This window comes from Oncorhynchus kisutch, linkage group LG15, assembly GCF_002021735.2.
Source record: "Oncorhynchus kisutch isolate 150728-3 linkage group LG15, Okis_V2, whole genome shotgun sequence".
NCBI lineage: Eukaryota > Metazoa > Chordata > Actinopteri > Salmoniformes > Salmonidae > Oncorhynchus > Oncorhynchus kisutch.
In genome coordinates this window covers 61,927,226-61,953,600 of record NC_034188.2, presented here as the reverse complement: position 1 = coordinate 61,953,600, position 26,375 = coordinate 61,927,226, and the positions used below count along the sequence as shown (strand labels likewise).

Below are 26,375 nucleotides of genomic sequence, written 5' to 3'. Positions count from 1 at the left end.
GATACCTACCGGTGCCCCTTGTATATAGCCTCCACACTGACTCGGTACCGGTTCCCCTTGTATATAGCCTCCACACTGACTCTGTACCGGTGCCCCTTGTATATATCCTCCACACTGACTCTGTACCGGTGCCCCTTGTAAATATATCCTCCACACTGACTCGGTACCGGTGCCCCTTGTATATAGCCTCCACACTGACTCGGTACCGGTGCCCCTTGTATATAGCCTCCACACTGACTCGGTACCGGTGCCCCTTGTATATAGCCTCCACACTGACTCGGTACCGGTGCCCCTTGTATATAGCCTCCACACTGACTCGGTACCGGTGCCCCTTGTATATAGCCTCCACACTGACTCGGTACTGGTACCCCCTGTATATATCCTCCACACTGACTCTGTACCGGTGCCCCTTGTATATATCCTCCACACTGACTCGGTACCGGTGCCCCTTGTATATAGCCTCCACACTGACTCTGTACCGGTGCCCCTTGTATATAGCCTCCACACTGACTCGGTACCGGTGCCCCTTGTATATAGCCTCCACACTGACTCGGTACCGGTGCCCCTTGTATATCGCCTCCACACTGACTCGGTACCGGTGCCCCTTGTATATAGCCTCCACACTGACTCGGTACCGGTGCCCCTTGTATATAGCCTCCACACTGACTCGGTACCGGTGCCCCTTGTATATAGCCTCCACACTGACGCTGTACCGGTGCCCCTTGTATATAGCCTCCACACTGACTCGGTACCGGTGCCCCTTGTATATAGCCTCCACACTGACTCGGTACCTACCGGTGCCCCTTGTATATAGCCTCCACACTGACTCGGTACCGGTGCCCCTTGTATATAGCCTCCACACTGACTCGGTACCGGTGCCCCTTGCATATAGCCTCCACACTGACTCGGTACCGGTGCCCCTTGTATATAGCCTCCACACTGACTCGGTACCAGTGCCCCTTGTATATAGCCTCCACACTGACTCTGTTACCGGTGCCCCTTGTATATAGCCTCCACACTGGCTCGGTACCGGTGCCCCTTGTATATAGCCTCCACACTGACTCGGTACCGGTGCCCCTTGTATATAGCCTCCACACTGACTCTGTACCGGTGCCCCTTGTATATATCCTCCACACTGACTCGGTACTGGTACCCCTTGTATATATCCTCCACACTGACTCTGTACCGGTGCCCCTTGTATATATCCTCCACACTGACTCTGTACCGGTGCCCCTTGTAAATATATCCTCCACACTGACTCGGTACCGGTGCCCCTTGTATATAGCCTCCACACTGACTCTGTACCGGTGCCCCTTGTATATAGCCTCCACACTGACTCGGTACGGGTGCCCCTTGTATATAGCCTCCACACTGACTCGGTACCGGTGCCCCTTGTATATAGCCTCCACACTGACTCGGTACCGGTGCCCCTTGTATATAGCCTCCACACTGACTCGGTACCGGTGCCCCTTGTATATATCCTCCACACTGACTCAGGTACCGGTGCCCCTTGTATATAGCCTCCACACTGACTCGGTACCGGTGCCCCCTTGTATATATCCTCCACACTGACTCGGTACCGGTACCCCCTTGTATATATCCTCCACACTGACTCTGTACCGATGCCCCTTGTATATAGCCTCCACACTGACTCGGTACCGGTACCCCTTGTATATAGCCTCCACACTGACTCGGTACCGGTGCCCCTTGTATATAGCCTCCACACTGACTCTGTACCGGTGCCCCTTGATATAGCCTCCACACTGACTCGGTACTGGTACTCCCTGTATATAGCCTCCACACTGACTCTGTACCGGTGCCCCTTGTATATAGCCTCCACACTGACTCTGTACCGGTGCCCCTTGTATATAGCCTCCACACTGACTCGGTACCGGTGCCCCTTGTATATAGCCTCCACACTGACTCGGTACCGGTGCCCCTTGTATATAGCCTCCACACTGACTCGGTACTGGTACCCCCTGTATATATCCTCCACACTGACTCTGTACCGGTGCCCCTTGTATATATCCTCCACACTGACTCGGTACCGGTGCCCCTTGTATATAGCCTCCACACTGACTCTTGTACCGGTGCCCCTTGTATATAGCCTCCACACTGACTCGGGTACCGGTGCCCCTTGTATATAGCCTCCACACTGACTCGGTACCGGTGCCCCTTGTATATCGCCTCCACACTGACTCGGTACCGGTGCCCCTTGTATATAGCCTCCACACTGACTCGGTACCGGTGCCCCTTGTATATAGCCTCCACACTGACGCTGTACCGGTGCCCCTGTATATAGCCTCCACACTGACTCGGGTACCGGTGCCCCTTGTATATAGCCTCCACACTGACTCGGTACCTACCGGTGCCCCTTGTATATAGCTCCACACTGACTCGGTACCGGTGCCCCTTGCATATAGCCTCCACACTGGACTCGGTACCGGTGCCCCTTGTATATATCCTCCACACTGACTCGGTACCGGTACCCCTTGTATATATCCTCCCACACTGGACTCTGTACCGATGCCCCTTGTATATAGCCTCCACACTGACTCGGTACCGGTGCCCCTTGTATATAGCCTCCACACTGACTCGGGTACCGGTGCCCCTTGTATATAGCCTCCACACTGACTCTGTACGGTGCCCTTGTATATAGCCTCCACACTGACTCGGTGACTGGTACTCCTGTATAGAGCCTCCACACTGACCTCTGTACCGGTGCCCCTTGTATATAGCCTCCACACTGACTCTGTACCGGTGCCCCTTGTATATAGCCTCCACACTGACTCGGTACCGGTGCCCCTTGTATATAGCCTCCACACTGACTCGGTACCGGTGCCCCTTGTATATAGCCTCCACACTGACTCTGTACCGGTGCCCCTTGTATATAGCCTCCACAATGACTCTGTACCGGTGCCCCTTGTATATAGCCTCCACACTGGCTCGGTACCGGTGCCCCTTGTATATAGCCTCCACACTGACTCGGTACCGGTGCCCCTTGTATATAGCCTCCACACTGACTCTGTACCGGTGCCCCTTGTATATAGCCTCCACACTGACTCGGTACTGGTACCCCCCTGTATATAGCCTCCACACTGACTCGGTACTGGTACCCCCTGTATATAGCCTCCACACTGACTCGGTACTGGTACTCCCTGTATATAGCCTCCACACTGACTCTGTACCGGTGCCCCTTGTATATAGCCTCCACACTGACTCTGTACCGGTGCCCCTTGTATATAGCCTCCATACTGACTCGGTACCGGTGCCCCTTGTATATAGCCTCCACACTGACTCGGTACCGGTGCCCCTTGTATATAGCCTCCACACTGACTCGGTACCGGTGCCCCTTGTATATAGCCTCCACACTGACTCGGTACCGGTGCCCCTTGTATATAGCCTCCACACTGATGCTGTACCGGTGCCTCTTGTATATAGCCTCCACACTGACTCGGTACCGGTGCCCCTTGTATATAGCCTCCACACTGACTCGGTACCTTACCGGTGCCCCTTGTATATAGCCTCCACACTGACTCGGTACCGGTGCCCCTTGTATATAGCCTCCACACTGACTCGGTACCGGTGCCCCTTGTATATAGCCTCCATACTGACTCGGTACCGGTGCCCCTTGTATATAGCCTCCACACTGACTCGGTACCAGTGCCCCTTGTATATAGCCTCCACACTGACTCGGTACCGGTGCCCCTTGTATATAGCCTCCACACTGACTCTGTACCGGTGCCCCTTGTATATAGCCTCCACACTGGCTCGGTACCGGTGCCCCTTGTATATAGCCTCCACACTGACTCGGGTACCGGTGCCCCTTGTATATAGCCTCCACACTGACTCGGTACCGGTGCCCCTTGTATATAGCCTCCACACTGACTCGGGTACCGGTGCCCCTTGTATATAGCCTCCACACTGACTCGGTACCAGTGCCCCTTGTATATAGCCTCCACACTGACTCGGTACCGGTGCCCCTTGTATATAGCCTCCACACTGACTCTGTACCGGTGCCCCTTGTATATAGCCTCCACACTGGCTCGGTACCGGTGCCCCTTGTATATAGCCTCCACACTGACTCGGGTACCGGTGCCCTTGTATATAGCCTCCACACTGACGCTGTACCGGTGCCCCTTGTATATAGCCTCCACACTGACTCGGTACCGGTGCCCCTTGTATATAGCCTCCACACTGACTCGGTACCTACCGGTGCCCCTTGTATATAGCCTCCACACTGACTCGGTACCGGTGCCCCTTGTATATAGCCTCCACACTGACTCGGTACCGGTGCCCCTTGCATATAGCCTCCACACTGACTCGGTACCGGTGCCCCTTGTATATAGCCTCCACACTGACTCGGTACTAGTGCCCCTTGTATATAGCCTCCACACTGACTCTGTACCGGTGCCCCTTGTATATAGCCTCCACAATGACTCTGTACCGGTGCCCCTTGTATATAGCCTCCACACTGGCTCGGTACCGGTGCCCCTTGTATATAGCCTCCACACTGACTCGGTACCGGTGCCCCTTGTATATAGCCTCCACACTGACTCTGTACCGGTGCCCCTTGTATATAGCCTCCACACTGACTCGGTACTGGTACCCCCTGTATATAGCCTCCACACTGACTCGGTACTGGTACCCCCTGTATATAGCCTCCACACTGACTCGGTACTGGTACTCCCTGTATATAGCCTCCACACTGACTCTGTACCGGTGCCCCTTGTATATAGCCTCCACACTGACTCTGTACCGGTGCCCCTTGTATATAGCCTCCACACTGACTCGGTACCGGTGCCCCTTGTATATAGCCTCCACACTGACTCGGTACCGGTGCCCCTTGTATATAGCCTCCACACTGACTCGGTACCGGTGCCCCTTGTATATAGCCTCCACACTGACTCGGTACCGGTGCCCCTTGTATATAGCCTCCACACTGATGCTGTACCGGTGCCTCTTGTATATAGCCTCCACACTGACTCGGTACCGGTGCCCCTTGTATATAGCCTCCACACTGACTCGGTACCTACCGGTGCCCCTTGTATATAGCCTCCACACTGACTCGGTACCGGTGCCCCTTGTATATAGCCTCCACACTGACTCGGTACCGGTGCCCCTTGTATATAGCCTCCATACTGACTCGGTACCGGTGCCCCTTGTATATAGCCTCCACACTGACTCGGTACCAGTGCCCCTTGTATATAGCCTCCACACTGACTCGGTACCGGTGCCCCTTGTATATAGCCTCCACACTGACTCTGTACCGGTGCCCCTTGTATATAGCCTCCACACTGGCTCGGTACCGGTGCCCCTTGTATATAGCCTCCACACTGACTCGGTACCGGTGCCCCTTGTATATAGCCTCCACACTGACTCGGTACCGGTGCCCCTTGTATATAGCCTCCACACTGACGCTGTACCGGTGCCCCTTGTATATAGCCTCCACACTGACTCGGTACCGGTGCCCCTTGTATATAGCCTCCACACTGACTCGGTACCTACCGGTGCCCCTTGTATATAGCCTCCACACTGACTCGGTACCGGTGCCCCTTGTATATAGCCTCCACACTGACTCGGTACCGGTGCCCCTTGTATATATCCTCCACACTGACTCGGTACCGGTACCCCTTGTATATATCCTCCACACTGACTCTGTACCGATGCCCCTTGTATATAGCCTCCACACTGACTCGGTACCGGTGCCCCTTGTATATAGCCTCCACACTGACTCGGTACCGGTGCCCCTTGTATATAGCCTCCCACACTGACTCGGTACCGGTGCCCCTTGTATATAGCCTCCACACTGACTCGGTACCGGTGCCCCTTGTATATAGCCTCCACACTGACTCGGTAACCGGTGCCCCTTGTATATAGCCTCCACACTGACTCTGTACCGGTGCCCCTTGTATATAGCCTCCACACTGGGCTCGGTACCGGGTGCCCCTTGTATATAGCCTCCACACTGACTCGGTACCGGTGCCCCTTGTATATAGCCTCCACACTGACTCTGTACCGGTGCCCCTTGTATATAGCCTCCACACTGACTCGGTACTGGTACCCCCTGTATATAGCCTCCACACTGACCGTACTGGTACCCCCTGTATATAGCCTCCACACTGACTCGGTACTGGTACTCCCTGTATATAGCCTCCACACTGACTCTGTACTGGTACCCCTGTATATAGCCTCCACACTGACTCTGTACCGGTGCCCCTTGTATATAGCCTCCACACTGACTCTGTACCGGTGCCCCTTGTATATAGCCTCCACACTGACTCGGTACCGGTGCCCCTTGTATATAGCCTCCACACTGACTCGGTACCGGTGCCCCCTTGTATATAGCCTCCACACTGACTCGGTACCGGTGCCCCTTGTATATAGCCTCCACACTGACTCGGTACCGGTGCCCCTTGTATATAGCCTCCACACTGACTCGGTACCTACCGGTGCCCCTTGTATATAGCCTCCACACTGACTCGGTACCGGTGCCCCTTGTATATAGCCTCCACACTGACTCGGTACCGGTGCCCCTTGTATATAGCCTCCATACTGACTCGGTACCGGTGCCCCTTGTATATAGCCTCCACACTGACTCGGTACCAGTGCCCCTTGTATATAGCCTCCACACTGACTCGGTACCGGTGCCCCTTGTATATAGCCTCCACACTGACTCTGTACCGGTGCCCCTTGTATATAGCCTCCACACTGGCTCGGTACCGGTGCCCCTTGTATATAGCCTCCACACTGACTCGGTACCGGTGCCCCTTATATATAGCCTCCACACTGACGCTGTACCGGTGCCCCTTGTATATAGCCTCCACACTGACTCGGTACCGGTGCCCCTTGTATATAGCCTCCACACTGACTCGGTACCTACCGGTGCCCCTTGTATATAGCCTCCACACTGACTCGGTACCGGTGCCCCTTGTATATAGCCTCCACACTGACTCGGTACCGGTGCCCCTTGCATATAGCCTCCACACTGACTCGGTACCGGTGCCCCTTGTATATAGCCTCCACACTGACTCGGTACCAGTGCCCCTTGTATATAGCCTCCACACTGACTCTGTACCGGTGCCCCTTGTATATAGCCTCCACAATGACTCTGTACCGGTGCCCCTTGTATATAGCCTCCACACTGGCTCGGTACCGGTGCCCCTTGTATATAGCCTCCACACTGACTCGGTACCGGTGCCCCTTGTATATAGCCTCCACACTGACTCTGTACCGGTGCCCCTTGTATATAGCCTCCACACTGACTCGGTACTGGTACCCCCTGTATATAGCCTCCACACTGACTCGGTACTGGTACCCCCTGTATATAGCCTCCACACTGACTCGGTACTGGTACTCCCTGTATATAGCCTCCACACTGACTCTGTACCGGTGCCCCTTGTATATAGCCTCCACACTGACTCTGTACCGGTGCCCCTTGTATATAGCCTCCACACTGACTCGGTACCGGTGCCCCTTGTATATAGCCTCCACACTGACTCGGTACCGGTGCCCCTTGTATATAGCCTCCACACTGACTCGGTACCGGTGCCCCTTGTATATAGCCTCCACACTGACTCGGTACCGGTGCCCCTTGTATATAGCCTCCACACTGATGCTGTACCGGTGCCTCTTGTATATAGCCTCCACACTGACTCGGTACCGGTGCCCCTTGTATATAGCCTCCACACTGACTCGGTACCTACCGGTGCCCCTTGTATATAGCCTCCACACTGACTCGGTACCGGTGCCCCTTGTATATAGCCTCCACACTGACTCGGTACAGGTGCCCCTTGTATATAGCCTCCATACTGACTCGGTACCGGTGCCCCTTGTATATAGCCTCCACACTGACTCGGTACCAGTGCCCCTTGTATATAGCCTCCACACTGACTCGGTACCGGTGCCCCTTGTATATAGCCTCCACACTGACTCTGTACCGGTGCCCCTTGTATATAGCCTCCACACTGGCTCGGTACCGGTGCCCCTTGTATATAGCCTCCACATTGACTCGGTACCGGTGCCCCTTGTATATAGCCTCCACACTGACTCGGTACCGGTGCCCCTTGTATATAGCCTCCACACTGACGCTGTACCGGTGCCCCTTGTATATAGCCTCCACACTGACTCGGTACCGGTGCCCCTTGTATATAGCCTCCACACTGACTCGGTACCTACCGGTGCCCCTTGTATATAGCCTCCACACTGACTCGGTACCGGTGCCCCTTGTATATAGCCTCCACACTGACTCGGTACCGGTGCCCCTTGCATATAGCCTCCACACTGACTCGGTACCGGTGCCCCTTGTATATAGCCTCCACACTGACTCGGTACCAGTGCCCCTTGTATATAGCCTCCACACTGACTCTGTACCGGTGCCCCTTGTATATAGCCTCCACAATGACTCTGTACCGGTGCCCCTTGTATATAGCCTCCACACTGGCTCGGTACCGGTGCCCCTTGTATATAGCCTCCACACTGACTCGGTACCGGTGCCCCTTGTATATAGCCTCCACACTGACTCTGTACCGGTGCCCCTTGTATATAGCCTCCACACTGACTCGGTACTGGTACCCCCTGTATATAGCCTCCACACTGACTCGGTACTGGTACCCCCTGTATATAGCCTCCACACTGACTCGGTACTGGTACTCCCTGTATATAGCCTCCACACTGACTCTGTACCGGTGCCCCTTGTATATAGCCTCCACACTGACTCTGTACCGGTGCCCCTTGTATATAGCCTCCACACTGACTCGGTACCGGTGCCCCTTGTATATAGCCTCCACACTGACTCGGTACCGGTGCCCCTTGTATATAGCCTCCACACTGACTCGGTACCGGTGCCCCTTGTATATAGCCTCCACACTGACTCGGTACCGGTGCCCCTTGTATATAGCCTCCACACTGATGCTGTACCGGTGCCTCTTGTATATAGCCTCCACACTGACTCGGTACCGGTGCCCCTTGTATATAGCCTCCACACTGACTCGGTACCTACCGGTGTCCCTTGTATATAGCCTCCACACTGACTCGGTACCGGTGCCCCTTGTATATAGCCTCCACACTGATGCTGTACCGGTGCCTCTTGTATATAGCCTCCACACTGACTCGGTACCGGTGCCCCTTGTATATAGCCTCCACACTGACTCGGTACCTACCGGTGCCCCTTGTATATAGCCTCCACACTGACTCGGTACCGGTGCCCCTTGTATATAGCCTCCACACTGACTCGGTACCGGTGCCCCTTGTATATAGCCTCCATACTGACTCGGTACCGGTGCCCCTTGTATATAGCCTCCACACTGACTCGGTACCAGTGCCCCTTGTATATAGCCTCCACACTGACTCGGTACCGGTGCCCCTTGTATATAGCCTCCACACTGACTCTGTACCGGTGCCCCTTGTATATAGCCTCCACACTGGCTCGGTACCGGTGCCCCTTGTATATAGCCTCCACACTGACTCGGTACCGGTGCCCCTTGTATATAGCCTCCACACTGACTCGGTACCGGTGCCCCTTGTATATAGCCTCCACACTGACGCTGTACCGGTGCCCCTTGTATATAGCCTCCACACTGACTCGGTACCGGTGCCCCTTGTATATAGCCTCCACACTGACTCGGTACCTACCGGTGCCCCTTGTATATAGCCTCCACACTGACTCGGTACCGGTGCCCCTTGTATATAGCCTCCACACTGACTCGGTACCGGTGCCCCTTGTATATATCCTCCACACTGACTCGGTACCGGTACCCCTTGTATATATCCTCCACACTGACTCTGTACCGATGCCCCTTGTATATAGCCTCCACACTGACTCGGTACCGGTGCCCCTTGTATATAGCCTCCACACTGACTCGGTACCGGTGCCCCTTGTATATAGCCTCCACACTGACTCGGTACCGGTGCCCCTTGTATATAGCCTCCACACTGACTCGGTACCGGTGCCCCTTGTATATAGCCTCCACACTGACTCGGTACCGGTGCCCCTTGTATATAGCCTCCACACTGACTCTGTACCGGTGCCCCTTGTATATAGCCTCCACACTGGCTCGGTACCGGTGCCCCTTGTATATAGGCCTCCACACTGACTCGGTACCGGTGCCCCTTGTATATAGCCTCCACACTGACTCTGTACCGGTGCCCCTTGTATATAGCCTCCACACTGACTCGGTACTGGTACCCCCTGTATATAGCCTCCACACTGACTCGGTACTGGTACCCCCTGTATATAGCCTCCACACTGACTCGGTACTGGTACTCCCTGTATATAGCCTCCACACTGACTCTGTACCGGTGCCCCTTGTATATAGCCTCCACACTGACTCTGTACCGGTGCCCCTTGTATATAGCCTCCACACTGACTCGGTACCGGTGCCCCTTGTATATAGCCTCCACACTGACTCGGTACCGGTGCCCCTTGTATATAGCCTCCACACTGACTCGGTACCGGTGCCCCTTGTATATAGCCTCCACACTGACTCGGTACCGGTGCCCCTTGTATATAGCCTCCACACTGACTCGGTACCTACCGGTGCCCCTTGTATATAGCCTCCACACTGACTCGGTACCGGTGCCCCTTGTATATAGCCTCCACACTGACTCGGTACCGGTGCCCCTTGTATATAGCCTCCATACTGACTCGGTACCGGTGCCCCTTGTATATAGCCTCCACACTGACTCGGTACCAGTGCCCCTTGTATATAGCCTCCATACTGACTCGGTACCGGTGCCCCTTGTATATAGCCTCCACACTGACTCTGTACCGGTGCCCCTTGTATATAGCCTCCACACTGGCTCGGTACCGGTGCCCCTTGTATATAGCCTCCACACTGACTCGGTACCGGTGCCCCTTGTATATAGCCTCCACACTGACGCTGTACCGGTGCCCCTTGTATATAGCCTCCACACTGACTCGGTACCGGTGCCCCTTGTATATAGCCTCCACACTGACTCGGTACCTACCGGTGCCCCTTGTATATAGCCTCCACACTGACTCGGTACCGGTGCCCCTTGTATATAGCCTCCACACTGACTCGGTACCGGTGCCCCTTGCATATAGCCTCCACACTGACTCGGTACCGGTGCCCCTTGTATATAGCCTCCACACTGACTCGGTACCAGTGCCCCTTGTATATAGCCTCCACACTGACTCTGTACCGGTGCCCCTTGTATATAGCCTCCACAATGACTCTGTACCGGTGCCCCTTGTATATAGCCTCCACACTGACTCTGTACCGGTGCCCCTTGTATATAGCCTCCACACTGACTCGGTACTGGTACCCCCTGTATATAGCCTCCACACTGACTCGGTACTGGTACCCCCCTGTATATAGCCTCCACACTGACTCGGTACTGGTACTCCCTGTATATAGCCTCCACACTGACTCTGTACCGGTGCCCCTTGTATATAGCCTCCACACTGACTCTGTACCGGTGCCCCTTGTATATAGCCTCCACACTGACTCGGTACCGGTGCCCCTTGTATATAGCCTCCACACTGACTCGGTACCGGTGCCCCTTGTATATAGCCTCCACACTGACTCGGTACCGGTGCCCCTTGTATATAGCCTCCACACTGACTCGGTACCGGTGCCCCTTGTATATAGCCTCCACACTGATGCTGTACCGGTGCCTCTTGTATATAGCCTCCACACTGACTCGGTACCGGTGCCCCTTGTATATAGCCTCCACACTGACTCGGTACCTACCGGTGCCCCTTGTATATAGCCTCCACACTGACTCGGTACCGGTGCCCCTTGTATATAGCCTCCACACTGACTCGGTACCGGTGCCCCTTGTATATAGCCTCCATACTGACTCGGTACCGGTGCCCCTTGTATATAGCCTCCACACTGACTCGGTACCAGTGCCCCTTGTATATAGCCTCCACACTGACTCGGTACCGGTGCCCCTTGTATATAGCCTCCACACTGACTCTGTACCGGTGCCCCTTGTATATAGCCTCCACACTGGCTCGGTACCGGTGCCCCTTGTATATAGCCTCCACACTGACTCGGTACCGGTGCCCCTTGTATATAGCCTCCACACTGACTCGGTACCGGTGCCCCTTGTATATAGCCTCCACACTGACGCTGTACCGGTGCCCCTTGTATATAGCCTCCACACTGACTCGGTACCGGTGCCCCTTGTATATAGCCTCCACACTGACTCGGTACCTACCGGTGCCCCTTGTATATAGCCTCCACACTGACTCGGTACCGGTGCCCCTTGTATATAGCCTCCACACTGACTCGGTACCGGTGCCCCTTGCATATAGCCTCCACACTGACTCGGTACCGGTGCCCCTTGTATATAGCCTCCACACTGACTCGGTACCAGTGCCCCTTGTATATAGCCTCCACACTGACTCTGTACCGGTGCCCCTTGTATATAGCCTCCACACTGGCTCGGTACCGGTGCCCCTTGTATATAGCCTCCACACTGACTCGGTACCGGTGCCCCTTGTATATAGCCTCCACACTGACTCTGTACCGGTGCCCCTTGTATATATCCTCCACACTGACTCGGTACTGGTACCCCTTGTATATATCCTCCACACTGACTCTGTACCGGTGTCCCTTGTATATATCCTCCACACTGACTCTGTACCGGTGCCCCTTGTAAATATATCCTCCACACTGACTCGGTACCGGTGCCCCTTGTATATAGCCTCCACACTGACTCTGTACCGGTGCCCCTTGTATATAGCCTCCACACTGACTCGGTACCGGTGCCCCTTGTATATAGCCTCCACACTGACTCGGTACCGGTGCCCCTTGTATATAGCCTCCACACTGACTCGGTACCGGTGCCCCTTGTATATAGCCTCCACACTGACTCAGTACCGGTGCCCCTTGTATATATCCTCCACACTGACTCGGTACCGGTGCCCCTTGTATATAGCCTCCACACTGACTCGGTACCGGTGCCCCTTGTATATATCCTCCACACTGACTCGGTACCGGTACCCCTTGTATATATCCTCCACACTGACTCGGTACCGGTGCCCCTTGTATATAGCCTCCACACTGACTCGGTACCGGTGCCCCTTGTATATAGCCTCCACACTGACTCGGTACCGGTGCCCCTTGTATATAGCCTCCACACTGACTCGGTACCGGTGCCCCTTGTATATAGCCTCCACACTGACTCGGTACCGGTGCCCCTTGTATATAGCCTCCACACTGACTCGGTACTGGTGCCCCTTGTATATAGCCTCCACACTGACTCTGTACCGGTGCCCCTTGTATATAGCCTCCACACTGGCTCGGTACCGGTGCCCCCTGTATATATCCTCCACACTGACTCGGTACTGGTACCCCCTGTATATATCCTCCACACTGACTCGGTACCGGTGCCCCTTGTATATAACCTCCACACTGACTCGGTACTGGTGCCCCCTGTATATATCCTCCACACTGACTCGGTACCGGTGCCCCTTGTATATAGCCTCCACACTGACTCGGTACCGGTGCCCCTTGTATATAGCCTCCACACTGACTCGGTACCGGTGCCCCTTGTATATAGCCTCCACACTGACTCGGTACCGGTGCCCCTTGTATATATCCTCCACACTGACTCGGTACCGGTGCCCCTTGTATATAGCCTCCACACTGACTCGGTACCGGTGCCCCTTGTATATAGCCTCCACACTGACTCGGTACCGGTGCCCCTTGTATATAGCCTCCACACTGACTCGGTACCAGTGCCCCTTGTATATAGCCCCGTTATTGTTATTCTTATTGTGTTACTTTGTATTATTACTTTTTATTTTTGCCTCCTTGGTAAATATTTTCTTAACTCCTCTTGAACTGCACTGTTGGTTAAGGGTTTGTAAGTAAAGCATTCCACAGTAAAGTCTACACTTGTTGTATTCGGCGCATGTGAGAAATAAAGTTTGATTTGATTTGATACAGAAGAGAAAGAGAGAGGTAGATCCATGACATTAAGCCAACTGAGATGATAATACAGGTATTGACTGAACTTGACTCCACAGCGACGGGAAGGACTCTGAATCGGCTTGACTATCACCAGCATGATAAAAAACCATTCAATCTTCTCTATGATAAAAACCTAAAAAGTATTGCACTTTATAGGGAATGGGGTGCCATTTTGGGATGCCTAGCAGGTTTTATCATAGAGAAGATTGAATGGATGACACCAGTTAACACCCCCATAAGCTCCTCATGCAGCCACACACAGAGTAACAGATTGCTGTAATGACCTGTGTATTATCTCACTGAACCCCCTGATGTAATAGCCTGTGTATTACCTCACTGAACCCCCTGATGTAATAGCATGTGTATTACCTCACTGACCCCCCTGATGTAATAACCTGTGTATTACCTCACTGAACCCCCTGATGTAATAGCCTGTGTATTACCTCACTGAACCCCGTGATGTAATAACCTGTGTATTACCTCACTGAACTCCCTGATGTAATAACCTGTGTATTACCTCACTGAACCCCCTGATGTAATAACCTGTGTATTACCTCACTGACCCCCCTGATGTAATAACCTGTGCATTACCTCACTGAACCCCCTGATGTAATAGCCTGTGTATTACCTCACTGAACCCCCTGATGTAATAACCTGTGTATTATCTCACTGACCCCCCTGATGTAATAGCCTGTGTATTACCTCACTGACCCCCCTGATGTAATAACCTGTGTATTACCTCACTGAACCCCCTGATGTAATAGCCTGTGTATTACCTCACTGAACTCCCTGATGTAATAACCTGTGTATTATCTCACTGAACTCCCTGATGTAATAACCTGTGTATTATCTCACTGAACTCCCTGATGTAATAACCTGTGTATTACCTCACTGAACTCCCTGATGTAATAGCCTGTGTATTACCTCACTGAACCCCCTGATGTAATAACCTGTGTATTACCTCACTGAACCCCCTGATGTAATAACCTGTGTATTACCTCACTGAGCCTCACTGAACCCCCTGATTACTCCCAGGTCGAGGGTAAGGGTGGGTGGGGTTGGGGGGGGGGTATACAGGAGGTGTTTAGAGGCCCAGAGAAGAGCCTGTGGGAAAAGAGGCCCTTGTCTGAGGACCTCTTTGTATTCCATCAGACCGTCACGGCCGTGGAAGAGCAGAAGAAAGAACACACTGTCAGCCACTCTACTTAAACTAATCACGAAGCACCAGCCGCATCCAACACCATTTACACCGCCTCACACGGCACCCTATTCTCTATATAGTGCACTACTTTTCACCAGGGCCAAAAGTAGTGCCCTATGTGGGGAATAAGGTGCAATTTGGGACGTAACCACTATCTCTCATCGCAGACAATGCCTCTCATTGCAGACCGAGCTCAAGGTGAAAGTATTCTTCGGCTAATTCAAGTGGCCCAATGAATGTTACTTTTATTACATTGCTGAGAGGTGTTCAACAGGTGTCCTGTGAACTGGACTTGTGCTACATAATGATCCAACATACTGTACGTATACAATTCCAGCCTACTTCCACATCCCCCTTAGAGAAACCTCACAGTGCTGTAGGCCTACATGCTAAACGTGATAAAATCATGCCCCAACAAGCTGCTGGAACAACTGAAGATTCCTTCCTGCCTCAAAGAACAGTTCCTGCTTTAAAGAAAATGTTGTCGACATGTTTTAAACAGATTTCTGGCCTCACTCAAGCAGAACTTCAAGCGGGGGGGACGTCAACATTGTTTTATACACTGCTGTTGTAGTTTAAAGGATTACCTGCTGCTCGGTTCTATACCACTATCTAGAGCCCCATTCATGCAGCTTAGATTTTCTCCTTCACTGAAAAGATTAAGGCTACAACTGGAAAATCCTCCATCCGCAATGTTGGCTCACAAAAAGCCTCTCAACAATTAAAATAGTTAGATGGTGGTATTATTTGATGTAAACAAGCACCATCAGTAAAACATTTATAGAATGACCTACCATTGTCCTCAATGGAGAAAAAGAAGATGTCGCTCGTAGCATTGTGACCATCTCTTAGCACGTAGCAAATCTTCATGTCATCAACTTCAGCTGAAAAAGAAAATCAGATTGATGTAATTTACTCTTCTACTCGTCTAGAAACATATTGTGCTTGAATGTATAGTTCATGCCTTGCATGTTGCCTAATAGACTTAAGAAAGACTGAGAAAAGGAATGACGCTGATAAGGTAGGCAGGGTACATAATACAATACAACATTCCATTTGATATGCATATCTGTGTTAAACAGTTGTTCTCTATTATAGCTTGTCTGATGTGGCTTAAGACTACTTCCACATATCATATCACTGAACTACTATAACCTACTGGCCTGGTGTGGCAACTGCTTGGCCTCAGACCGTAAGGCACTACAGAGGGTAGTGCATACGGCCCAGCACATCACTGGAGCCAAGCTTCCTGCCAACCAGGGCCTCTAAACCAGGCGGCATCAGAGGAAGGCCCTAAAAATGGTCAAAGACTCCAGCCACCCAAGTCATACATGTTCTCTCTGCTACTGCACGGCAAGCGGTACCGGAGCGCCAAGTCTAGGTCCAAAAGGCTTCTTAATAACAGCTTCTACCCCCAAGCCATAAGACTCCTGAAAAGCTAATCAACGGGCTACCCAGACCCCGCTTTTACATTGCTGCTACTCTCTGTTTATTATCTATGTATAGTGACTTTAACTCTACCTACATGAACATATTACCTCCATTAACTCAACAACCAGTGCCTCTGCACATTGACTCTGTACCAGTACCTCCTGTATATCGCCTCGCTATTGTTATTTTACTGCTGCTGTTTAATTATCTATTTTTTATATTTTACATTTCTTACTTAACACTTAGACCGTAAGGTCTACTGCTGTTGTATTCGGCGCATGTGACAAATAACATTGGATTTGATTTATACACTGTTGGACAACTTAAATGGATGAAGCCTCACCGGTAATAAAGAAGAAGAACACAGGAGAGGAGAGCTGAATTAACTCAGGCTGCTTAGTGTCTGTCTATCTATTAGTCTGCTGAAAGACAGGGGCCATAAAGAAGAGGCGGACTGCAGAAGCTACTCCACATCACATCACGTCTGTCTGCCGCATCCGCTAACAACGCTATGCTGGAGTGGGTTCTTAAGACTGATACTGTCTAGGAGGAGGGTTGGTTCTGGAGTGGCTTCTTGATAGGTCAGGAGGCTGCTATCAGGGAGGAGGGTGTGAGGTGTATTACTGCTGTCTTCTATATTTCATGTCAAAACATTTCCCTTCAAAGCGGCCGGCTCATAAAAATGTAAAGCCAGTTTTGGGACACTGCCGCCGGCTATGCCGGATAAGCTAGTTATTTACTGTCTGTTTACCAGCGATGGATCTGCCTGAAATATTTAACAGGTCTGCAGAAGGAGAAACCAGCGGGAGGAGAATGGGGATGAATGGGGGTCAGTAAATAAAGGAGAGAATGGGTCTATGTCCAACCCAAATGGCACCCTATTTCCTATACTGTATAGTGCACTACTTTTTACCAGAGCCCATTGAAGTGCACTATATATGGAATAAGGTGCCATTTGGGATGCAGGCATATAGAGATCGATCTAATTCATACATTCCTTACTGACTGTGTTACTATTTATTTACCCTACCTTTTCATTTGTACTGTAGACTGGCCCTGTCTGGCCCTGTCCGGGGGTGTCCTCGGATGGGGCCACAGTGTCTCCTGACCCCTCCTGTCTCAGCCTCCAGTATTTATGCTGCAGTAGTTTATGTGTCGGGGGGCTGGGGTCAGTTTGTTATATCTGGAGTACTTCTCCTGTCCTATTCGGTGTCCTGTGTGAATCTAAGTGTGCGTTCTCTAATTCTCTCCTTCTCTCTTTCTTTCTCTCTCTCGGAGGACCTGAGCCCTAGGACCATGCCCCAGGACTACCTGACATGATGACTCCTTGCTGTCCCCAGTCCACCTGGCCATGCTGCTGCTCCAGTTTCAACTTCCACCTGACTGTGCTGCTGCTCTAGTTTCAACTGTTCTGCCTTATTATTATTCGACCATGCTGGTCATTTATGAACATTTGAACATCTTGGCCATGTTCTGTTATAAACTCCACCCGGCACAGCCAGAAGAGGACTGGCCACCCCACATAGCCTGGTTCCTCTCTAGGTTTCTTCCTAGGTATTGGCCTTTCTAGGGAGTTTTTCCTAGCCACCGTGCTTCTACACCTGCATTGCTTGCTGTTTGGGGTTTTAGGCTGGGTTTCTGTACAGCACTTTGAGATATCAGCTGATGTACGAAGGGCTATATAAATAAATTTGATTTGATTTGATTTGATTTAGACTGGGCTGTATGTATGTAGTTGTTCTATACTGTAGCTATTTCTGCAGCTTAAACAAACCTTGGCCTGCTGTCCCTGTGAGTGAAGTTAACACATCTCTCTCTCTCTCTCTCTCTCTCTCTCTCTCACACCCTCTCTCGCTATCTCTCTCCCTCTCTCTCTCTCTGCCTCCCTCACTCTCAGACAGGGTATTCATGTTTCCACTCTCTATTCTTCATGTCTGTGGCCCCCTACCTTCATGTAAGGTCAAATCTGCTGGTATTTACTCAAGAGCTATAATACCCTGTAGAAGATTACTAGATGAGGTTTGGGGTAGGAGAAACCACTGCCCTGTGAAAACCTATCTTTCTGTTTGAAGAAATTGTTGAACACCATTCAAAAACACCTCTAGAAAGACAAAAGATTTATCTGTCAAATTAAGCTTAATTCCTGAACACCACTGTGCAGTTGCAGCCAATGACCATACTACAGTAGTTACATAGTACCATTATACAGGTAAGTAAGCTCTTAATCCATTATAAGGGCAACAGCGCTACAGCTCTAAGTGAGAATTACTCAACAGCTTATGAAGAATGAAAAACAACCCACATTGGACAATAAAGTTATATTGTACTTGTAAAAGACTAAAGTATAGTAGAGTATAACTTTTTATTTAAAGTAACGGTCATCTTACCTTGAGTGAATGTGGTGACGGTAGCGTTGCCTGTACCCAGGTTGATGAGGTATCCATGTTCTGGTCCCACGGTGATCTTAAAGGTGACAGATAGTTGAAGACTATCCCTGTCCTCGGCCTTAAGAGTCTTAGAGGTGATGAGGAACCCCAGGTGACCCGTCTCTAACACCCTCAGGGTGGGCCCCCCTTTATTCACCACGATCTGGGGCACCCCGTTATCCACCGACAGGACCGTGATCTTCATCATCTGGGGGCGCCGCGTCTCGAACACGGTGTCTGGGAACACGTAGAAGTCGGTGTGCGTCCCGTCGGTCACGGTAAAGGAGAAGGAATCCTTGGAGGACTCAGTACCGTCGTGTTTGTAGCTGATGAGGTTCTCGTTCAGGTCCTGTTTGGTGAAGGAGGTGACGGGGCGGGTGTTGTTGAAGAGGAGGCGACCGTGGACAGGGACCTGGGTGACTGTGAACTTCAGGAGGGGGTCAGCCGTGTCGCGGTCCTCTGCGGTCAGCTCGAAGGGTGTGATGAGTTTGTTCTCTCCCTCGTTAACCACCAGGCTGTGAACCGTTAGAACCGGTTTCTTGTTGTCCACGTCGGTGATGGAGACACGGAACGTGCGGAACACAGGGTTGTAACCGTCGGTGACCTCGAACTCAAAGCTGTCCATCTTCACCTCATCATCGGCCGTGTGGATGTAGTACACCTTTATTATTATAAAAATTGCACACATGAAAAGACAAAACAATAAGCCATTGAAAATCTTTACAGAAAAAAAAGGATAAATCATGAGTATTTAAAAAAATTGTTGAGAATAACACAAAGGGAAAAAAAACATAAGATCGAAGTACCTTGCTCCCAGCTAGCTGGAGCTGGGTAAAGGAGGAGATGGGCATTCCAGGGCCGTCAGTACACTCCAGATGGCCTCTCTGTGGGGCTCTGGTGATGGTGAACACCAGGTGTTCGTCGGGACTGTTGAGGTCGCTGGTGCTGAGCAGGTCTGTGGTCAACGTTACTCTACCTCCTTCTTTCAGAGAGACCCCCTTACTGACCACGTCAGGGAACACCACGTCGATGCCGCCCACCGTCACGTAGAAGTACCTGTCAAAAGACAAAAAGAATATAACCGATAAACAAAACAAATAATTGCAAGACGATCCATTAGGAGGCACCCTGACAAACTGAAATGTCATACCTAGCAAGAATCATCATTTTTTTCAAGTTGTTTATTCTATTATTGTAGCTGTAGTGTATTGTTTGTATTTTAGAAAACCTCAATAAACACATTTGTAAAAATGAAGTACCTGTCGATCAGAGGGTTGATCCCGTCCGTCACGTCAAACTTGATAAGGTCCCGGATTCCTTCCTGCCCGTTGTGGATATAGACGATGAGAGCCTGGTCCACCTGGTACTGGGTGAAGTTCATCCCCACTGTGATGTTCTCTAACGTCCCGTAAGGGGTTCTCCTCTGTAACAACCCCTGGCCCGGCCCGTAGCGAACAACGTACGTCAGAGTACTATCCTCAGAGTCCAGGTCAGTGGCTTTTAAAACATTGTTATCGATCACTTTAACGTCTCCTATCTCTATTTCCAGACCGTCGTTGATGGCCATCCTGGGTGTCTCGTCATCTACAGGGATGATCATAACAATGATGGTCTTCTCCACGGTATATTTACCGTCCGTCAGGATTAAGTCAAAGCTGTCCTCCTTGGTCTCAGAGTCATCGTGTTCATACACTATACTGGAGGCTTCCCTGATCTGGTCCAGGGTGAAGTTGGTGACTGTGACGGTGCCGGTTGTCAGCTGGTTGAGGATGAAGCCGTGCTTTGGTGGTTTGGTGATGATGAAAGTGAGTTCGTCCGAGGGGATGTCCACGTCGGCTCCGTTCAGGATGGGCGTATCGATGACAATATTCATCCCTTCCATGACGACAAACTCCCTCATATAGATCTCTGGCTTCTCATCGTTGGACGGGATGATAGCGATGGGGAAGAAATGTCTCTCGGAGAAGTTAATGCCGTCAGAGCATCTGAACGTGAACCTGTCCTCTACCGGCTCCACTCTTTTATGGATGCTTTGGACGTAGTAGATGTGGTTTTGTCTGATGTCCTTGATGGTGAATGCACTGATCGCAGTCCCAGACCTGGACTTCTCTGAGCCTGGGGCCGGGGAGATGTTCTCCACGTAGCCTGACGTGGGCTGGACGATGATGGTACAAAGTAGGTCATCATTAGGAGTGTCAATATCATCAGCGCTAATGTGAAAAATCTCTATCACATTCTTCTCTCCCTCTACGACAGTGAACTGTGGGCCTACAAACACCTCTGGAGCCTGGCTGTCCATGGGGAGGATGGTGATCTGAACCCTGACCCCCGTGACCCTGTTGCCCCCTACCGTCCACTCATCAGACATGTCTGTCAGCGTCAGATTAAAGTAGTCGTATTTAGTGTTGAGGCCGATCTCTCCACTGGTGTGGGCGTACACCACCAGTCCGTTGATGACGTCAGCCTGGGTGAAGCTTCCTGATTGGACCCCGTTCACCAGAATCTCCCCGAAAACCGGTGGGTCTTCCAAGATGAAGGTCAAACGGAGGTCGTCCGTGTCCTCGTCCCGCCCCTGGATGACTTTAGTCGTGATCTCAGTGGCTCCGTTCTCTAGGACGTCGATGTAGGAGCCGATGGTTCCAGCCGGCAGGCTGATGGTCGGGGTCTCGTCATCAATGGGCTTCACGGTAACCCTGATGGTGATGGTCACAACATGGACGCCGTCACTGACATCCAGCTGGAAGAAGTCGCTGGTGGACTCGTCTCCGTTGTGGATGTAGGAGATCCTGTCGTTAGCGATGTCCAACAGGTTGAACGCATCTCCTTTGGTCAGGTCAGTGAAGGTGTACTGGACCGTGCCGTGCTGAGGGGGCTGAGTTAGAGTGAAGGAGATCTGGCTACTGTCCGTGTCTAAGTCCACAGTATGCAGCTCAGCTCTGGTGATTATGTGCGTTCCCCGCTCGAATATAGTGAAGCCAGTGTTGGTTATCTGAGGCGGCTTGTTGTCGACAGGCTGCAGGAATATAGAGAACGTCCCGGTGACAGTGTTCCCTGACGTATCCTCCACCGTGTACTGGACCTGCAGAACGTGGGCTGTGATCCCCAGCTCCAGGTCAGGTGGGTTGTATGATATCTTATGGTGGTTGACCTGAGCCTGAGTAAACTCAGTCACTACAGTGTCTGGACTCTCTGTTAACACAATAGTGCCCAGTACCACAGGGCTGTTCTCATCTGTGTCTGTCGGGGGCTGGGTGACGGTGTACTTCAGATCTCTGTCCTCTGAGTCCAGGTCAGTGTAGCGGAGAAACTTCTTCCGGAAGTAGGTGAGCTGGTACTCGTGTACGGTCATCTGGAGGGTGGTACCAGGATACAGCTCAGGGGGGATGTCATCCACAGGCAGAATCTTGATGATGAACGAGCTCTGTTCTGATTGGTTAGGGGGGTCATTATCATCCTGGACCCGGAATACAAACTGATCCATGACTGTGTCAGTGCTGTGAGGCCCTGTGTGTCTGTAGAACAGTTTCCCATCTGTGATATCCTGCTGTAGCCACTCTGTAACCTCTTTCTCATACAGCTCATCCTCAGCGTTGAATTTCCAGGTGGAGGGGTCCTCTGGGGCCTCTGACTGCCTCAGCAGCACCTCCCCTATAGGCGAGAACGGTGCCTCTATGGTGAACCTGATAGTGGAGTCCTCAGAGTCGATGTCTGCAGCACTGAGTGTGAGTGGCGAAATGAGCATCATCTGGTTCTTGAAGAGGATTAACCCCGTGTTAGCATTGATAATGGGCGGCTCATCATCCGTGGGAACGATTGTCAGGGGAAACAGGAACTCCACCTCGTGCTTCCCATCCGTCATCCGGAAGATAATGTTGTCGCTGTACGTGTCGCTGCCGTCGTGCTGGTAGATGACCACGCCCCCGTCCAGATCAGCCGGGGCGAAGAACTTCCTGCGTGACCCGAGCACTGTCAGCTGGCCATGCCGCAGCCCGTCGACCACCGTGATCTTGACATCATCCAGGTTGTCCTCGTCACTGACCTCTAGGTTGTGAGAGCTGGACAGTGGTCTGGACTGACCCTCGTAGAGAAGCTGACCCGTATTCCTGGTGACTACTGGAGCAAGCGTGTTCATAGGTTTCACTACAATCATGAAGGCGAACGGATCAGACACAGCCCCCTCAGTGTCCACCACCTCAAACTCTATCTGGAAGATACGTTCTGTCTCAGAGTCCACAGACGGAGGCTTGTAGGCTATCTTTAGTTCTTTGAGGTCTCCCTGGTAGAAAGAGGTGATGGGCAGGTTCCGGTCATCTGTACTGACTATGTACCCCTCCTCGAAGGAGAGGGGGGAGGTGATGTTGAAGATAAGGTTGTCAGGGTTAGACTCAATGTCCTCAGCAGCCAGCATGTCAGGGGTGATGGCTGTCATGACAAACTGATCCACCTCCATCATCATCATGGCCACGAAGCTGGGTTTAGGAGCCGTGTTCTCCTCTCCATCCTTTATACGCACCATCACCTGGAAAAACTCCTGCTTCAGCAGATTACCCTCTTTATCTTGTAATTCCACAATCATTGGGAAATAATCTCTATTGGGTGATTTGTGTGCAAAAGTGTGCTGATAGCGGGTATTCATTTTAATAAATTTGTCACAGTCCACCATTTTTCCAAGTTTTCCCTCATCTACAAGTTTCCCATACCTGGGTAATGCACTGCCACTGGAGAGAGACGTTATTTTACACTGATGTTCACTTCTATCATAGGTGAACTCCAGAATCTTACTGTCAATGGGGTTACTAGTGCCAAGCAGTTTGTCAACAGTCAGAGGCATGTTTCTGGTTAACACTTCCAACTGTGTGAAAATCACCTCCACTTCCATCATAAACGGGATGATTATGGTGTCGGTATGAGTGTCATATCTGAGCTGTAGCCTCACCCTATCCAGCGGGGGGCTCCTGGCCCCGAAGTGAGAATACTTTACGTCATTGGGACCAAATTCACAGGGAAACTTTTTGGGAGAGAGCTGCCCTGGCCTCTGGGAGAGCGGGTCGTTATCCAGAACCGTTATACTACATCTGTCTCCCGGTTGTACTTGAATTACCAGATCATTGATAGGATCAATGAACACTGCTCTCCCGAAAGGCACGCGTATTCCATTGTTGGCCACCAATATAGCATCCTCTGACAGTTCCGATCTCAATGCGTATGATAATCCATAACTGTCGAAAACCTGCGCAGCGGAGTCCTCTGTCACAATCACCGCGATCAAAGCAGAGAGCAAAACAACAGCGCCAGTACCAGTCCCTTGGCGTTGCAACAGCGGAGGAATAATCCAAGCCATTTGGAGAAAGAAGCCAATGCAAAAATGCGCAGAATTTTGCACATAAAATCCAGAAAGAAATACGAGCAGTTCAGCTAAAGTTATGAGAGTATAAAATGAGTGTTGATAAATATCTCACTCGCATCCGCGCTGAGGTGTACCATTCTCTCTCTCTCCGCTGCTCTCTTCTGTTCAGGATAAACTTCATGCACTTGGAGCCCCAGAGTGAGAGATACGCCCTCTCGTCCGCCGATTGGAGGATATTTAGGCTGGAATGCGTTTATTGATTTTTGAATGGAAGGGAAAGATGTCAATCAAAACCCGAAAACGCTCGTGCATGGGTTGGATTTGAAGAAGCAGGTTGAATAAGGTGCAAATAAGGTGCGAAATTCTACCGAAAAATACATTTAAAATTGAATAGGAAAGATGTGTGCAGTCAGGTTGGCCTTAATAAACCACTTTACCTTATATGGGCAATCTGCAGTTAAAACAATGACAAAGCAATCGGGCACCCCCGCCAATGATTTCGTAAATAGCTGCGTGATGGGGATGAACAGCTATGGGTACAATGACTGACCATCCATGAGATCAAAATGATAGTTTTAACCATGTTTCGAGGCGATACAGTGTTTGTTTACAATTACTTTGTTTACAAACAAAGGAGTAAAACAAGTTTATATTTTAACACAATTTAACTAAGGTCGAGGCATGTATATATTGTTTTTTTCAAATAATCAATGGGTATTTAAATAGATAGGCATATGGGTATTTAAAAGTTCACAAATGGATATAGCAATCATAGATTGCCCCTTGAATCTCTTTCTTTTGTAATTAGTTGACAGTAGGCCTAAACACAAAAGTCCAAAACATATTAGGCTTAATTGGACCTCTTCAACAGCAATGGAAACGCTGTTGGTAAATCGGTTATTATTGCAATAATAAGCCTATATATAACAAGTCAACACAGTATATCAATAAATAGGATTTAACTATGCTACATTAACATAACGAAATTCATCAGCATTTCATGAATATATTTTTACAAAACATTTCGATTTGCATCAAATAGTTTACACATTATATCCTAAAATAGAGGATTATATCTGTATAAAAAACAATATAGGGTAGAGTTTAAGGAAACATGTTCGAGCTCCCTCTTGTGGTGTAATAGAATTGATCGTTTTGGGTAGCTCTGGTCCATCTATGGTATACACTACGTTCAAAAGTTTGGGGTCACTTAGACATGTCTTGGTTTTTGAAAGAAAAGCAAATTTTTTGTCCATTAAAATAACATCAAATTGATCAGAAATACAGTGTAGACATTGTTAATGTTGCAAATGACTATTGTAGCTGGAAATTGCAGATTTTTTAATGGAATATCTACATAGGTGTACAGAGGCCCATTATCAGCAACTATCACTCCTGTGTTCCAAAGGCACATTGTGTTACCTAATCCAAGTTGATCATTTTAAAAGGCTAATTGGTCATTAGAAAACCCTTATGTTAGCACAGCTGAAAACGGTTATTCTGATTAAAGAAGCAATAAAACTGGCCTTCTTTTGACTAGTTGAGTATCTGGAGCATCAACATTTGTGGGTTCAATTACAGGCTCAAAATGGCTTGAAACAAAGCACTTTCTTCTGAAACTTGTCAGTCTATTCTTGTTCTGAGAAATGAAGGCTATTCCATGCGAGAAATTGCCAAGAAACTGAAGATCTCGTACAATGCTGTGTACTACTCCTTTCACAGAACAGCACAAACTGTCTCTAACCAGAATAGAAAGAGGAGTGGGAGGCCCCGTGGCACAACTGAGTAAGAGGACTAGTACATTAGAGTGTCTAGTTTGAGAAACAGACACCTCACAAGTCCTCAACTGGCAGCTTCATTAAATAGTACCCGTAAAACACCAGTCTCAACGTCAACAGTGAAGAGGTGACTCCGGGATGCTGGCATTCTAGGCAGAGTTGCAAAGAAAAATACATATCTCAGACTGGCCAATAAAAATAAAAGATTAAGACGGGAAAAAGAACACAGACACTGGAAAGAGGAAC

General features: G+C 50.6%; 1 protein-coding gene across 1 annotated transcript in view; it reads right to left on the bottom strand.

Moving 5' to 3' along the window:
- Positions 1 to 24,497, bottom strand: part of LOC109905639 (FRAS1-related extracellular matrix protein 2) — a 127,184-nt gene extending 102,687 nt beyond the window's left edge. The window contains exons 1-4 of the mRNA XM_031790732.1: positions 20,264 to 24,497; positions 19,811 to 20,060; positions 18,966 to 19,665; positions 15,942 to 16,031 (exon numbers count right to left, since the gene is read on the bottom strand). Coding sequence (XP_031646592.1) covers positions 15,942 to 16,031; positions 18,966 to 19,665; positions 19,811 to 20,060; positions 20,264 to 24,345 — 5,122 coding nt within the window. The 5' untranslated portion in view covers positions 24,346 to 24,497. The remainder of the gene's footprint in view (positions 1 to 15,941; positions 16,032 to 18,965; positions 19,666 to 19,810; positions 20,061 to 20,263) is intronic.
- Between the last annotated feature and the right edge of the window lie 1,878 nt (positions 24,498 to 26,375).